This window comes from Carassius auratus, chromosome 23 (genome assembly GCF_003368295.1).
Source record: "Carassius auratus strain Wakin chromosome 23, ASM336829v1, whole genome shotgun sequence".
Taxonomy (NCBI): Eukaryota; Metazoa; Chordata; class Actinopteri; order Cypriniformes; family Cyprinidae; genus Carassius; species Carassius auratus.
In genome coordinates this window covers 18,462,023-18,477,640 of record NC_039265.1, presented here as the reverse complement: position 1 = coordinate 18,477,640, position 15,618 = coordinate 18,462,023, and the positions used below count along the sequence as shown (strand labels likewise).

Below are 15,618 nucleotides of genomic sequence, written 5' to 3'. Positions count from 1 at the left end.
TTATAGAACTATAATTTGTTGTAATATTTGTTTTGCTCAATTCATAATATTTTTTTTAACTGCATTCCTTCACAGATGCTTTAGTGTGAAATGTAAGGTGTTAGAATGAAGAATATTATCGTGAAAGTTAATATTTCATTGTTTTGTTTGTGTATTCATTTTGCTTTTTCTTGAAAAGACGAGACATGGAAGCTTTAAATAAAGAAATAAACAATGAAACTCTTGTAGTTTGAGTAATTACTCTTCAAACAGACAGATTTAATGATACTGTGTACACAGAATTTTAATTGTATTTAAGAAATAAACTGAATCACCCAATCATCTTCAAAATACAAGAATCTTAGAAAACAGAAATGTCATTCTGTCATAATTTTTACAAAATGACTAACCATATGAAATTAAGCTAGTAGTAAACATGACAAAAAGCTAATCAAGTTAATGTAAAAGCCGTCAAACTCTTTAAAATGATCATAAAACAATAACCCAGTGCAGAATTGTAGGTGTGTGTTTGTATCATGTTTTCTCTTTCTGCACACTTGCGTAGACAACGGCCTCCTCAGTGTTCATGAGTCGGGATTGTGGTTTGTGAGATTTGATGTGGACTACAGATGAATAAACCTCCTCCTGCAGAGAGATAAACACACTGATGCAATGCTGCATTTCTACAAACCTGATGAAGAAACTCATCTACATCAAGGTTCTTTTTTAATTCATTTTAGATTTGTGAATAATGCAAGATGCACTCACAAAACACATTTCAAGCATCTAAGCAGAAGCTTTCAAATCAAACAGTGTCAAAATTATAAAAAAATGAGAAATTACCCGAGTAGATCTGCTCATGTCTGCCATAGTCGAATAAACAACCTCTTCTTCCTACAGACAAACACACACACACATGCTACAATTACATATTTCTTCAGATGAACTGGTTTTTATAAACAGATGCCCAAAATTAAACACTAACCTTTTTGCAAGGTCTTTTTTTCCCTTTAATTTGTGTGACGCTGGAGTAAGTCACGTCATCCTAAAAGACAACGAGTTGTTCACCAGTTGTAACATGCAAAAGCAAATACTGCAGCTACACGTGCATCAGTCTTTATGTTATGTTTGAGCTCATGAACTGACAGCTACATGTGTAGCTCTCAAAAAGCTACTTTTATGAAGGAAATATAAATGCATGCAACAAATAACTTCTATGCATGCAGATGTTTGCACAGACGCAGACCTCAGTGGATTGTATGCTCTTGTTCAGTGCATGAGTCACAGAAATACACAAGCTGGAAAAATGTATTTCATTCATGAATAGTGTATTATAATCTGATCATGAACAGTTCACCTCATCATTTGATCTCTGGATCTCTCTGCGTCCTCCTTTAGCTGTAAGAATATAGTGATTTCAGTTAAACACAAACTTCTAGCTTTGCTTTTCTTCAGTGTTTTTTAATCATAGAGCACAGTTCAAGATTGTTGGTCGTGTGTGTGTTCAAACCTCTTTGGTTAAATCTCCGGTAGATGCATCCAGTCGCCAGCAGCAGCATCAGACAGATCAGAAATATCAGATAGTACTGATAATCGAGAGGATTTATAACAGCAGAATCTGAGAACACACGGAAAAAAATTCAGTTCACGATCACGAATGTCCTCATTTATGTTAACAGCATTGTCTCAATGTAACACTGTCAAGCTCAAAGAGAGTCATGTATCACTGAAATCATTTCAGTCTCATCTGAACTAATCTGAGGTGTTTTCACCTGTAAGAGTGAGATTGACGTGTCTGGATTGTTTGCCGTTGACTGAGCACACATACAGTCCTCGGTCAGTCTCGGTCAGGTTTGAGATGCGTAAGAAGAGATTATGAGGAGAATCTCTGATGGTCTGGAATCGGCCGTTGATCTCCTCAGCGTCTGAAACCAGCGTCTCATTCACAGCTGCTCGCTTCCATTCAAAGTGCTCCGGTCTGGTTTTGGGATCTTCACAGGAACATGGAAGAATCACGGATCCTCCTGGATGGGAGCTCTTGGTGATGTGATGTTTGGATAAAACACAGCCTGCAGGACGACGGAGAGACTCAAGAAACACTGACTAAAACACACTGAACTTGAATCATTGAGTTGATTAAGAGTTTCACCTTTAACGATGAGTCTGGTGTCAGCGGATGTTTTGTTGTTAACTGTGCATCTGTAAGTGCCCTGGTCATCTTCAGTCAGGTTGGAGATCAACAGAGACAGATTTGATGGAGTCGTCTTGTGAAACGTGTGGACTCTGTCTTTATACCGCAGAGTTTGACTGGACACTTCAGTCCCACTGGACTCTACATGGGTCCATCTGAAGTGCTCAGGTTTGGTGTTTGGGTCTTTACATGAGCAGGACAGAAGCACAGAGTCACCCGTGTACTTGGTTTTAGGTTCCCGCTCAGTCTCTGGCAGTGTGCATCCTGTGAACAGTGTGAAACCTTTGTGTTACGAATACTTTTCTTTTGCATGTTCAATACACATTCCATGGCCTGCTCAATCATATGGCTTCCTTCCTGGCCCCCCTCAATACCCTCTCGGGACCTGTCTCTAGTTCTTAAATCACTAAAGCAGGGCCCAGTTGAGCCTTTGCACTTACTCAGTTGGTAATCCGACGTTACGTATGTAAAAAAAAAAAAAAGAAATAAAAAAAATGACAGTGGTAGCTTAATGATATTAAACTAAATCTAACCCAACAAAAAAAATTATGCAAACCATCCTGTTCCAAACAAAATAATTTTTAATGCAATGATTAAATATTTACCTTTAACAGTGAGTCTGAAGTTCTTGTGTTGATTCTCTTTACTCCAGCAGGAATACAGTCCTTCATCTTCCTCAGTCAGGTTAGAGATCAGCAGAGAGAGGTTTCCTGACTTTATATCAAACATCTGAAATCTGCCCTGATAGAGTCGACTGAGTTCAGCAGAGTTAATGTTCAGGTTTATTTCTCTGGAGTTTGGTAATATCCATCTGAACTCTGAATCTGGTTCATGACGGGCGCTACATTTGACCAAACAGGACAGAAGCACAGATTCCCCTGAATATCTGCTGATCTCCACTGATCCTTCATTCCCTGATAAAGAACAACCTGCAGAAACAAAATCAGAACTGCTGGAGATATGGATTGGAGTTGAAATCTACTCACAAATAGATAAAGTACAATAAAATCAACACTTAGAGAAGAAGAAACACTTTTTTAATGTTTTCTCTCCATTCGTTTGAAACAACACTTATGAAAAGCCAAATAACCCAAAATCTCAAAAGTGAGCAATAAAAGTTTGTGAGGACTCGTCTTAAGTGTCTTATGTTTGGTTTTTATTATTATGAAATCTAACATTACTCACCTTCAACATATAGATAAACATAGCGCTGTTTGTCAGTCTCTGTTGTTTTACACGAGTACATTCCTGCGTCGTCTACATTGAGTCGAGTGATGGACAGCGAGAGATTCCCCTGAATCTGAACTCTGTCTTTGTATCGCTGACCTTTAATAGCGTCCAGAGGAGACACTGAGTAATGAAGAGTGTGGGTCTGAGAATCACCAATCCACCACTGGACTTCAGTGAGATGTGAGTTTATATCCCTGCAGGGCAGCAGCACAGACTCTCCTGGAGAACACGTGATGTATGATAACTGTACTGCACAGCCTACAAAAACACAAAACATCTGCTGAAACATCTGTATTTCTCTGTGCAAATATGATCATCATCTTGTTTTTTACAGAACAAATATCTGTATATTCTTAAATCACAAATGTCAATGTGTGCTCTAAATGTAAATGTCTAATGCTGTGTTTGTACTCAGACGTTGGAAATACAGTATTTGTGGACATGATTCGGTGTTATCAGCAAACTGCCACTTTTTATGTGTTTTTAATCAAGTGGTATTGCAACGGATTGTTTTCTGACCTGTAGATATTTATTCTTTGCAGTGCATGTAACATTATGAATTTAAGAGTTTCAGCTCTGATTTAAGACCATGATCTACTGAAAAATGTAGCAATTTTTAAGACCTATAGAAATCCTGATCAAATGAAACCTCCATGAAATCCACGTTTCAAAACAAACTTTTAATATTAATGACGTTAATAATCTAATTACTGAGGAGTCGATTTATCAGCTGATATTTAGCCATTTTCTGTTCCCATTTTACCAATGAACTGTCATCGTTTTGCAATTAACAGTTCAACAATCTACTTGCATACATAAATATAACTCAAATTGTCATTGAATCTGTAAGTAACAGAAAACTTGACAAAATAACATCAGAAACAGAAAGAACTAGCAGACTGCAGTAGGATGTGTTTCTTTGTCTGATGTAATTCAGTGTCTAAGTCTCTCTCGTTCTGTTGATCAGTCGTACCTGTTGTGAACTGAAGTCCAGAGAAGAGCAGAACAACACAAAAGCACATCACGTCTGAAGCCATGTCTCTCCGTCTCTTCTTCCTCTGAAGGACAGTTGATGTTTCATCTCTAAAAAAGAAGAAGTAAAAGAGATATTTATATTAATTCCATCACCACATCCTGAGAAGCTGTGGCTCTCTGTTAAAATGCTGACCGGAGAAAGAGGCAGTGCACATAGAACAGGATACATACACTCAGAAACAGCTTTTCAGACAAACATCTTCTTTATTTGTCAAAAATGGCCAAAAAATATTACAGCGCTTGTTTGTAGAGCTGCACAATTTGGCCAAACATTTTGTTTTTATATATCAATATAACTAACAATAAGTACATTGATTATCATTACTAAATAAACACATTAAACAAAATAGGAAAGTACTACTGTAATAACAATATTTGACTATAATATACAAAACTGAACACAAAAATGCCAAAAATCTTTGTTGGATAACAGGTTTGTAAAGAATCTCAAACATGCAAAACTAAATCACATGTGTGCTATGTGGAAAATTAATGAAGTGCACGGACTTATTATTTTGTAGCACGTATGTATTTTGAATGCACTGTAATGTAAATTGCTTTGGATGAAATGATCTTTTAAAAATGTACTTTTAAATGTTATTGCATCATTTAAATCAGAAATATGGGATCAATGTACATCTGAGTAGCAAACGGTGCCATTGTTTTTGTAAATGTATCATAATCTTGAAACACACCATTAATCTAAAATAAAGCAAAACGAATAGCTTGCTTCTTGTTTCTTCAGAGAATCCACAAACTGATTTCATGGAGCTGTTAAATGAAGTACAAAGGTCTCCTAAAGCAGGAGTGTATGAGTTTCTCTAGTGGCCAACAGATGAAACCTTTATTTTGTTCCTCTGTAGAGTTAGATATGATTGTGAACCTTTAATACAAGCTTTCAATAGTGTGACAGAATGACTTCAGTGTGTTTTTTTCATGATCTATCTCTAGTATGACTGCGATCAATGTGTGTTTAGGTCTGATTTTCTCTCCATTGGGTCATATCATTGTTTGGTGCCACTGTTTTCGTTTTTAACTTGTACAGGTGTGGAGACACTCACATTGATGACGTCACTTCCTGTCATGTGATCATCCCAGGTATTTAGGATACGTGTCAGATATACACAGAAGAGCGGGTAAATTCTCTGCATCTCACTTCTAGAGTGTGCAGGTCCGTTTCTCCCAAGGTGGAGATTATTATGCAAAGTGCTCCTAGTGACGTACATAGAGATGGGCAAAAGATTTGAAATCTATAACGACTCGTTTCAGCGATTCAGAGTCGACTCCTTACTTTAGAAGCCAATAACTTTATAAATCGTGTACTTTTTGGTTTAATTACTTTGCACATTGTTTACACTGATGGACAGCTACATCATACACTGTAATACAGGTAATTTTTGATTTCCCATCTGTGTGGCTCTTTAAGCACTTGCACAGCGGGATATTTAAAACGTACAAAAGTATTTTGGCTAGATGGCAATAAATCTACTTCTCCAGTCTTCAAGCACACACAAAACAATAGCCTAAACAGACATAGTGTTTGAGTAAATAAAATGCTACTATTCAAACAGTTATTTGTTTAGCCTTGCTTTGTGGATAAGCGGAGATCTGTCTCCTCCAGGCTGTGCGCGCGCGTCAATCTGAGTGGAGGCGCGTGAAGTGACGAGGTTTCGCAAGAGCTTGAGGATCCAATGGCGTTACGAAGTTTTACAAACTGTGTTTTAAAATAATAATAACGAATTATAATAGAGATGTTAATTTTGGATAATTTTAACATTTTTAAATAAACATTTTCCTATTATATTTTGCCTCCAGCTTCAAGTGATGAATACTGTCATCCTGTTCTGAAATAATTTATATATTCAGAAGCTAATCCGCAGATGGCACTCTCTTCACACGGAAACAATAACCGTATTTTCAACCAATACAGCTGATACTTTTAGACTCACCTTCATGAACTCACAAACACATGATATTTATTGTTTACTTGAGTTTTTACCTCACTTTTGAACTTATAAAGTTGTGAGAGAAAAATGCGCGCTTTTTTTATTCCTCGCAAAAAAAAAGGCGCGCAGCGAAACTGCTCCAACGATCTTTTTGAACTCGATTAAAAAAAATAATAAATATAAACAACAAAACATTTTAATATGAATCATGTTATAAAATACTTTAAAACACTTACTATTAAAACACATCAATCTGGAGATATTTCCTTGTCTAAAATATTTGTTGTCAAATAGGCTTAGGCTATTTATATCCACGAAAATGAAAAATGTGAAATATTTATGTAAATATGGAGAGAAGAAGATATAATAATTCATATTCAATAGGCTACCCAAGATGTATATAGTCTAGTAATATCTTTATGATATAAGTTCCCATGTTATTAGTAGCAATTTATATATGGTATTATAAACAATGTAGGCTACTTAGTATATTATAGCCTAAGGTTTGTATATAGGCTAGTTTTTTATATATACAACTTTAATAAACAAGCTATGTACAAAAAATATGTGTGTATATTTTTATGTTACTTTTCTAAATACATGACTATCTTTTATATTTCGTTATATAAACATGCACTGATGTGTTTTTAGAATAAATATAGGATACCACATCAGATATCTATTGGCTTATCTATGGCATAATATGTCGAAAAATCTGTTACACATAGACTACAATAACACACAGATAGGGCCTATATGGAATCTTGTTATAAAATGACAATGTTTCATATATGGATATTAGTGTACAGTGTAATTTATTTGTGAAAATAAATATTTCTATTCTCTGCATCCCTCTGTGTTTTTTATTTCAGTTCGGAAGATAACTGAGCCTTTAAATCTAACTTGTATCTGTTTTATGAGGCATAAATAGTCCTCACTTTAGATGAGCTCACAAAAATAGTTAACTGACAAACTGGTAAATGTTTTATAGCTACCTAAATTAATCATGAATTAGAGTAGGAATAAGTGTTAATAAAGCCTTTATTAACACACTGAGTACTTGTTACTATATGCCTGAATAATATGTATAAATGTGGCACGTAACATAATGGGGGCTCGTCCGGGATTCATAATTCTTCGATTACGTAAACAAAGGGAAAACCTCAAATTCGGTGAGTAAAAATCTAATTTCTCTTATCTTAATAGCAAAACCATAAGAAAAACCATAAACAACATATAAAAATTCAAACATTCAAAATATCAATAAAAACTATAATAGTATCTTATTCATGCAAATATATAACTGAATAAACATTACTAAAATGTCTTCACAATGCAATTTTACATGGTCATGAAGACACAATTTAGTAATTACCAAGTACGGTTAAGAATTAGAAAATATAATTCATTTATTATACAGCTAGAGTAAGTGGGAGTGAAAATGATAGAAAATGTGTACAGACAAAGGGAAAGTTTAAGAGAAACTATTTTTTGCCACAGAAAATAAAACGTTGTTGGTCACTGTGTGTGTTGAAAATGTGTGCGTTTTTATCTTTCTGCACACTCTTCAGTGTTTGTGTCCATCTGCGAGGATGTTTTGTCTCTAAGATGAACTGTAGACTACAGTTGTGTATGTATCATCCTGCAGAGATCACACACACACACACACACACACACACACACATGTTAAACTCTCTCACTCATGATATGGTTATACATATGTTCAATGTAAGCCATGAATAGTTTACCTCATCGTCTGGGCTCTGGATCAGTCGGCTTCCTCTCCTTTGTTTCCTTGCTGTAAAATAAGAACAACTCCAGATATTCATTCTAGGTTTGCTTCATCTTGAACAGCCATCAGTGCAATCTAAAGCACAGCTGATGTTTCTCACAGTCCAGTGTGTGTGTTCAGACCTCTTTGGTTAAATCTCCGGTAGATGCATCCAGTCGCCAGCAGCAGCATCAGACAGATCAGAAATATCAGATAGTACTGATAATCGAGAGGATTTATAACAGCAGAATCTGAGAACACACGGAAATAGTTCAGTTCACGATCACGAATGTCCTCATTTATGTTAAAAGCATTGTCTCAATGTAACACTGTCAAGCTCAAAGAGAGTCATGTATCACTGAAATCATTTCAGTCTCATCTGAACTAATCTGAGGTGTTTTCACCTGTAAGAGTGAGATTGACGTGTCTGGATTGTTTGCCGTTGACTGAGCACACATACAGTCCTCGGTCAGTCTCGGTCAGGTTTGAGATGTGTAAGGAGAGATTATGAGGAGAATCTCTGATGGTCTGGAATCGGCCGTTGATCTCCTCAGCGTCTGAAACCAGCGTCTCATTCACAGCTGCTCGCTTCCATTCAAAGTGCTCCGGTCTGGTTTTGGGATCTTCACAGGAACATGGAAGAATCACGGATCCTCCTGGATGGGAGCTCTTGGTGATGTGATGTTTGGATAAAACACAGCCTGCAGGACGATAAAGAGACTCAAGAAACACTGACTAAAACACACTGAACTTGAATCATTGAGTTGATTAAGAGTTTCACCTTTAACGATGAGTCTGGTGTCAGCGGATGTTTTGTTGTTAACTGTGCATCTGTAAGTGCCCTGGTCATCTTCGGTCAGGTTGGAGATCAACAGAGACAGATTTGATGGAGTCGTCTTGTGAAACGTGTGGACTCTGTCTTTATACCGCAGAGTTTGACTGGACACTTCAGTCCCACTGGACTCTACATAGGTCCATCTGAAGTGCTTAGGATTGGTCTTTGGGTCTTTACATGAGCAGGACAGAAGCACAGAGTCACCCGTGTACTTGGTTTTAGGTTCCCGCTCAGTCTCTGGCAGTGTGCATCCTGTGAACAGTGTGAAACCTTTGTGTTACGGACACTTTTCTTTTGCAGGACACACTGAAGTACTGAATTCAGACAGATGGAGGAATATTTTGAAGGATGGATGAATAGTTTAACCCTTTTAACCATTTAGATATTCTACACATGGAACTTTGGTCTGAAAACCTGCAATAGTGCAAATTACATCGTTAACCTAACGACAAAAATATGTGCAAACAATGTTTTGCTAATCATTAATCAATTATCATTAAAATGTTATTTCTGACAGTTCTTTGAACAATCCAGTTTTTTGGGATTTTTTTTTTGGGGGGGGGGGGGGGGGGGGGGTGGTAACACCTTAAAATAAAACACACAAAAACAAAATCTACTTTGAGTGTAAACTAAATGAGCCAATGCTCATTGGCACACAATTATTATTATTACATCCAGCTGCAGCTGATCACAGCGTGAGTATAAGGAGGCAGCAGGTGCAATGCATCCCAGGTTTTCACTTCGGAGCCGAGCGACAACAATGTTCTGCTCCATACAGTGTCTTCAAGTGACTACGAGTTCAGTGCGCTCATGGAAGCTTCTGGTGTTAGTCTCCTCTGGCACCTCCGATCCAGCTGAGCAGCCAACAGAACATGCTGGGCCCTCTTCAAAGAGCGTACAACTGGTATCCTGCTGGACTAATTCAGATGACCAGATGTCGATCACTGCATCGGAGGGAGATATCATTACAAGGTCCTGCCCTTCAGGCTGTCCCTGTTTCCTCGTTTCTTCACGAAAGCCACAGAGGCAGATCTTGTTCCCTTCAGATAGTAGGGTGTTCGCATAATCAACTGTCTTGACAAATGGCGTATACTAGCACAGACTCGAGATCAGTTGTGCGAGCACAGGGACCTAGTGCTCCGGCACCTCAACCTGTCAGGTCTTCGGGTCAACTGGGAAATGAGCAAACTCTTCCCAATGCAGAGGATCTATTTTCTTGGTATGGAATTGCATTCAGTTGAAGAGACAGCACGCCTCAAAGAGGAACATGCGTGGGTTGGTGTTGACCTGCTTGAATTTGTTCAAGGGCAGGACGGCGGTCACACTGAAACTATTTCAGAGGCTCCTGGGGCATATGGCAGCTGCAGCATTACATCGCATCATAAGGCATTTACATCATATGCTTTTGCATATGAGACCGCTTCAGCACTGGCTTCATGGCCTAGTCCAGAGGTGGGTGTGGAAGCATGGCACTCACCGGGTCGTGCTGTGGTGTACACGGAGGCCTCCACCACCGGCTGGGGGGCCACTTCCAACGGGCACGCAGGGTCGGATGTATGGACAGGCTCCCATATGCACTGGCACACAAGTTGTTTGCAGTAAGCTTTGGCTTGGACTATCTCAAAGAGTGCTTAAAAGACAAGCATGTGCTGGTCCAAATGGACAACACAGCTAACCGTTGCGTAAATCAAATGACAAGATGAGATCTCTTACTGCCAGCTGTTTTACTCTCTGACCAAGGGAACATTCAGGTGACACAGCTGGCCTGCACAAGGATGTGTTTCCCCCAGTGGGCCTGACACTGTGCAAGGTTGAGGGTAGACGAGGAGCAGGTCTTGCTTGTTTCTCCGTATTGACCCACACGGACATGGTTCCCCGAACTAGTGTTTCTCACAGCAGCTCCGCCCTGGTGGATTCCTCTGAGGAAGAATCTACTAACTGAGAGACAGAGTACCCTATGGCAGCCACATCCAGACCTTGAAGAAACTTCATGTCTGGTCCGTGGGCGGGACGCAGAGGTTCTAGTTGACCTACCCCTTCACCTATCCCAATTGGTCAGTCAATGACATGACGATGAGAGGGACCGACTGAAAGGGAACATCTTGGTTATGTATGGTATGCAATGCACCTGCTGCTTTTTTATACTCGCGCTGTGATCATCTGCAGCTCGATGCAATAATTCCAAGCCAATGTGCATTGGCTCATTTAGTTTAAACTCGAAGTATACTGGTCTATCAAACTGATATCCCAATTCATCGGTCATCTGATGTTACGTATGTAACCGAGAGGTTACTTTAACAAAAAAAAAAAAGAAAAATAAATAAAAATGATAATAGTAGCTCAATGATATTAAACTAATTCTAACTTAATACAAAAACAAATTATGCAAAGCATCCTGTTGAATGCAATAATTAATGATTTCTTTACCTTTAACAGTGAGACTGAAGCTCTTGTGTTGATTCTCTTTACTCCAGCAGGAATACAGTCCTTCATCTTCCTCAGTCAGGTTAGAGATCAGCAGAGAGAGGTTTCCTGACTTTATATCAAACATCTGAAATCTGCCCTGATAGAGTCGACTGAGTTCAGCAGAGTTAATTCTCAGGTTTATTTCTCTGGAGTTTGGTAATATCCATCTGAACTCTGAATCTGGTTCATGACGGCTGCTACATTTGACCAAACAGGACAGAAGCACAGATTCCCCTGAATATCTGCTGATCTCCACTGATCCTTCATTCCCTGATAAAGAACAACCTGCAGAAACAAAATCAGAAATATTTTGTAATAATACCTTATGCCTTTTCTAATAATTTATAATTATAAACCCTATAAAATAAATGTTTTATGTAAAATATTATTTTCTTAAATACTCTGTTTTGTAAAGTATCTCACACTTTCCCAGTTGACTGACTGTAAGAATTAAAAAACTTTTTTGTATTACAAGTTTTCTGAAATGTTATATTTAAATATGCAAATGAAGCATTATCTAATTAACTATATATATATATACACACACACAAACACACACACAAACAATATATAATCCTGCTGGAGATATGGATTGGAGTTGAAATCTACTCACAAATAGATAAAGTACAATAAAATCAACACTTAGAAGAAGAAACACTTTTTTAATGTTTTCTCTCCATTCGTTTGAAACAACATTTATGAAAAGCCAAATAACCCAAAATCTCAAAAGTGAGCAATAAAAGTTTGTGAGGACTCGTCTTAAGTGTCTTATGTTTGGTTTTTATTATTATGAAATCTAACATTACTCACCTTCAACATATAGATAAACATAGCGCTGTTTGTCAGTCTCTGTTGTTTTACACGAGTACATTCCTGCGTCGTCTACATTGAGTCGAGTGATGGACAGCGAGAGATTCCCCTGAATCTGAACTCTGTCTTTGTATCGCTGACCTTTAATAGCATCCAGAGGAGACACTGAGTAATGAAGAGTGTGGGTCTGAGAATCACCAATCCACCACTGGACTTCAGTGAGATGTGAGTTTATATCCCTGCAGGGCAGCAGCACAGACTCTCCTGGAGAACACGTGATGTATGATAACTGTACTGCACAGCCTACAGAAACACAAAACATCTGCTGAAACAACAGTATTTCTCTGTGCAAATATGATCATCATCTCGTTTTTTACAGAACAAATATCTGAATATTCTTAAATCACAAATGTCAATGTGTGCTCTAAATGTAAATGTCTAATGCTGTGTTTGTACTCAGACGTTGGAAATACAGTATTTGTGGACATGATTCGGTGTTATCAGCAAACTGCCACGTTTTATGCGCTTTTAATCAAGTGGTATTGCAACGGACTGTTTTCTGACCTGTATCCTGGAACACAATTAGTTGTGTCTGAAAATACGACTTTCAACTGATCTCCATTCATTTTTAATACATTTTACATGAAAACAGCTTAAGTGGAAATATGGATCGAAAAGTGCTGTTGTTAATCTGTACTTTTGTCTTGTATTCCAGTGCAAATTATGCAATTACAAAAGGAGTAAAAATACTTAAAAAAGGGCTTTTTTTGTGAAACGGATCAAAATGAAATGAGTTTATGATTAAAACAAGAGCATATTTCAATTGTTTAACAGTTCAACGATCTACTTGCATACATAAATATAACTCAAATTGTCACCGACAATAAGTCTCTCTCGTTCTGTTGATCAGTCGTACCTGTTGTGAACTGAAGTCCAGAGAAGAGCAGAACAACACACAAGCACATCACGTCTGAAGCCATGTCTCTCCGTCTCTTCTTCCTCTGAAGGACAGTTGATGTTTCATCTCTAAGAAAAGAAGAAGTAAAAGAGATATTTAAATTAATTCCATCACCACATCCTGAGAAGCTGTGGCTCTCTGTTAAAATGCTGACCGGAGAAAGAGGCAGTGCACATAGAACAGGATACATACACTCAGAAACAGCTTTTCAGACAAACATTTTCTTTATTTGTCAAAAATGGCCAAAAAATATTACAGCGCTTGTTTGTAGAGCTGCACAATTTGGCCAAACATTTTGTTTTTATATATCAATATAACTAACAATAAGCACATTGATTATCATTACTAAATAAACACATTAAACAAAATAGGAAAGTACTACTGTAATAACAATATTTGACTATAATATACAAAACTGAACACAAAAATGCCAAAAATCTTTGTTGGATAACAGGTTTGTAAAGAATCTCAAACATGCAAAACTAAATCACATGTGTGCTATGTGGAAAATTAATGAAGTGCACGGACTTATTATTTTGTAGCACGTATGTATTTTGAATGCACTGTAATGTAAGTTGCTTTGGATGAAATGATCTTTTAAAAATGTACTTTTAAATGTAAATGCATCATTTAAGTCAGAAATATGGGATCAATGTACATCTGAGTAGCAAACGGTGCCATTGTTTTTGCAAATGTATCATAATCTTGAAACATACCATTAATCTAAAATAAAGCAAAACGAATTAGAGCTGTAATCGGGCCTTAAAAGTTAGGCCCGACAGGACCCGAGCCCGATAAGTACATTTTGATTGACAGCTTTTTTAAAGCCCGAACCCGTTTACAGCCCGACATTATTCAAATGTGCGCACGCACACAGCTCTTTTGCCTTTTGCCAACAATGAGCAATTTATTCATGTTTTAACATAATTTACTCATAACTAACGTAGACTAGACCACTTGGAAGTTGGAATAAAGAAATAAAACAAGTCCTGTGTCACATCGTAACATCTCAGCATTTAGACATAGGCTCATTTAACCTATAAATAGACCAACGCACCAATAAAAACTAGTCATTTAAAAAAAAAATTTAAATTAAGATACATTTTAAATTAAGATGGGTATTTTGGCAATAACGAAATTAAGATAAAGGCTCCGCCGGATTTGCTTTATTTAATAAAAGAATAATGCCAACATTAGCGTAAATACTCTGTCAACATTATGCATTTAAGACTCAATGAATATTTAGTTATCATTTGAAAATCCTTTACTCGCAGAGATTAGGCTAGGTCTACATGTTTTTGTGGAGGAAAATGATTGAATCCACTGTAGATGTCTTCAGCACGTTCCTGCGCTCACTGGTGCGTCATTATTCACTCATTATTCTCATTATAGACATGGTCAAAACTTTTCCACACCTCAGAGTTTGCTTTAGTTGCTGTCACATGTCACATGAATGTTTTCTATTACGCTCAAATTGCGTTAAGGCATTTTAGGTTGATAAAGCTAGAACGCATGTGCAGTCATGTTTCTATGGCAAGCAGTGAGGGACACTTCGACAGCCAAACCGCGTTTTACATTTTCTCCCATTTTTATAATATTATAAATGAACCGTTTAATCTTAAAGTTTTAGTGGTTCAGATTCAGACTCGATGCAGAGCAGAGAGCACAGACAGAGATCAGATGATAGTAAATAAATAACGTCAGCGGCCATGGCATTGCACGAGCGATCGTTATTATAGTTCAAAAGGGCAAACAGTGTAAGTTATTATGCGAATTAACTCGAGTCAGAATGTACATGTGCACAGTAGCATTTGTCATCCGTCACCGTGACATCAAGTGGACTTCTGAAGCTGAAATAATGAGTGGATTCAGCTTGGACTTGGAATAACGAGAGGAATAACATGAATAACTTTCTTGACGGAGGATTGTAATGCATCACAGGCAGTCAGGTACAAGGAAGAGAGACCACGGCTCTTTAAATTAGGTAAGACAAAAAGCTGTATTCTTCGCAACAGGTTTATTGACTTGTAATAGCAATTTAAGGTGGAATATGTCAACGTCGGGTCCAGTCGGGTCTGTGTCTTCCCGGCGGGTTCGGGTCCAGATTTCAAGTAATATACGGGTCCGGGTCGGGTCCGGGTGGACATTTCTCGGATCTACACGGGTCCGGGTCCAGCTTTTGAAATAATAGACGGGTCCGGGTCGGTTCGGTGTAGTACATTACGGGTCTCTGTCGGGTTCGGGCAAGAATTTTGAAATGTTGTGAACACAACAAAAGGGATTTGTTGTACTGCTCTGGTATTGTGGTAAAAATGAATTTTAGCCATTGGTTCTTCTGATGTTCATTCTTTGGCAGTGAAAATAAAACAAGCTTGCCTTTACAATTGAAAACACACT

The 15,618-nt window shown here is 37.7% G+C and overlaps 2 protein-coding genes across 4 annotated transcripts; both read right to left on the bottom strand.

Moving 5' to 3' along the window:
- Positions 1-240: 240 nt before the first annotated feature.
- LOC113041641 (carcinoembryonic antigen-related cell adhesion molecule 3-like) lies at positions 241-4,545 on the bottom strand. 3 transcript variants are annotated; one of them, XM_026200282.1, is made up of 10 exons: positions 4,374-4,544; positions 3,356-3,658; positions 2,776-3,099; positions 2,129-2,434; positions 1,752-2,048; positions 1,490-1,597; positions 1,337-1,377; positions 965-1,024; positions 823-873; positions 241-621 (listed from the first exon to the last, which is right to left on the bottom strand). In XM_026200282.1, exons 1-10 carry the CDS (start codon positions 4,435-4,437, stop codon positions 514-516), a joined length of 1,662 nt encoding a protein of 553 aa, XP_026056067.1. In that variant the 5' UTR covers positions 4,438-4,544; the 3' UTR covers positions 241-513. The 3 variants fall into 3 exon arrangements, with proteins under 3 accessions (XP_026056067.1, XP_026056066.1, XP_026056068.1); XM_026200281.1 differs by having other exon boundaries at positions 241-624; positions 4,374-4,541; XM_026200283.1 differs by lacking the exon at positions 1,490-1,597 and having other exon boundaries at positions 241-624; positions 4,374-4,545.
- Positions 4,478-13,902, bottom strand: LOC113040893 (carcinoembryonic antigen-related cell adhesion molecule 5-like). The gene is made up of 9 exons (XM_026199089.1): positions 13,880-13,902; positions 13,180-13,289; positions 12,264-12,566; positions 11,415-11,738; positions 8,934-9,239; positions 8,557-8,853; positions 8,296-8,403; positions 8,130-8,179; positions 4,478-4,483 (listed from the first exon to the last, which is right to left on the bottom strand). The coding sequence occupies exons 1-9, from the start codon at positions 13,900-13,902 to the stop codon at positions 4,478-4,480; spliced, it is 1,527 nt and encodes a 508-aa protein (XP_026054874.1).
- Between the last annotated feature and the right edge of the window lie 1,716 nt (positions 13,903-15,618).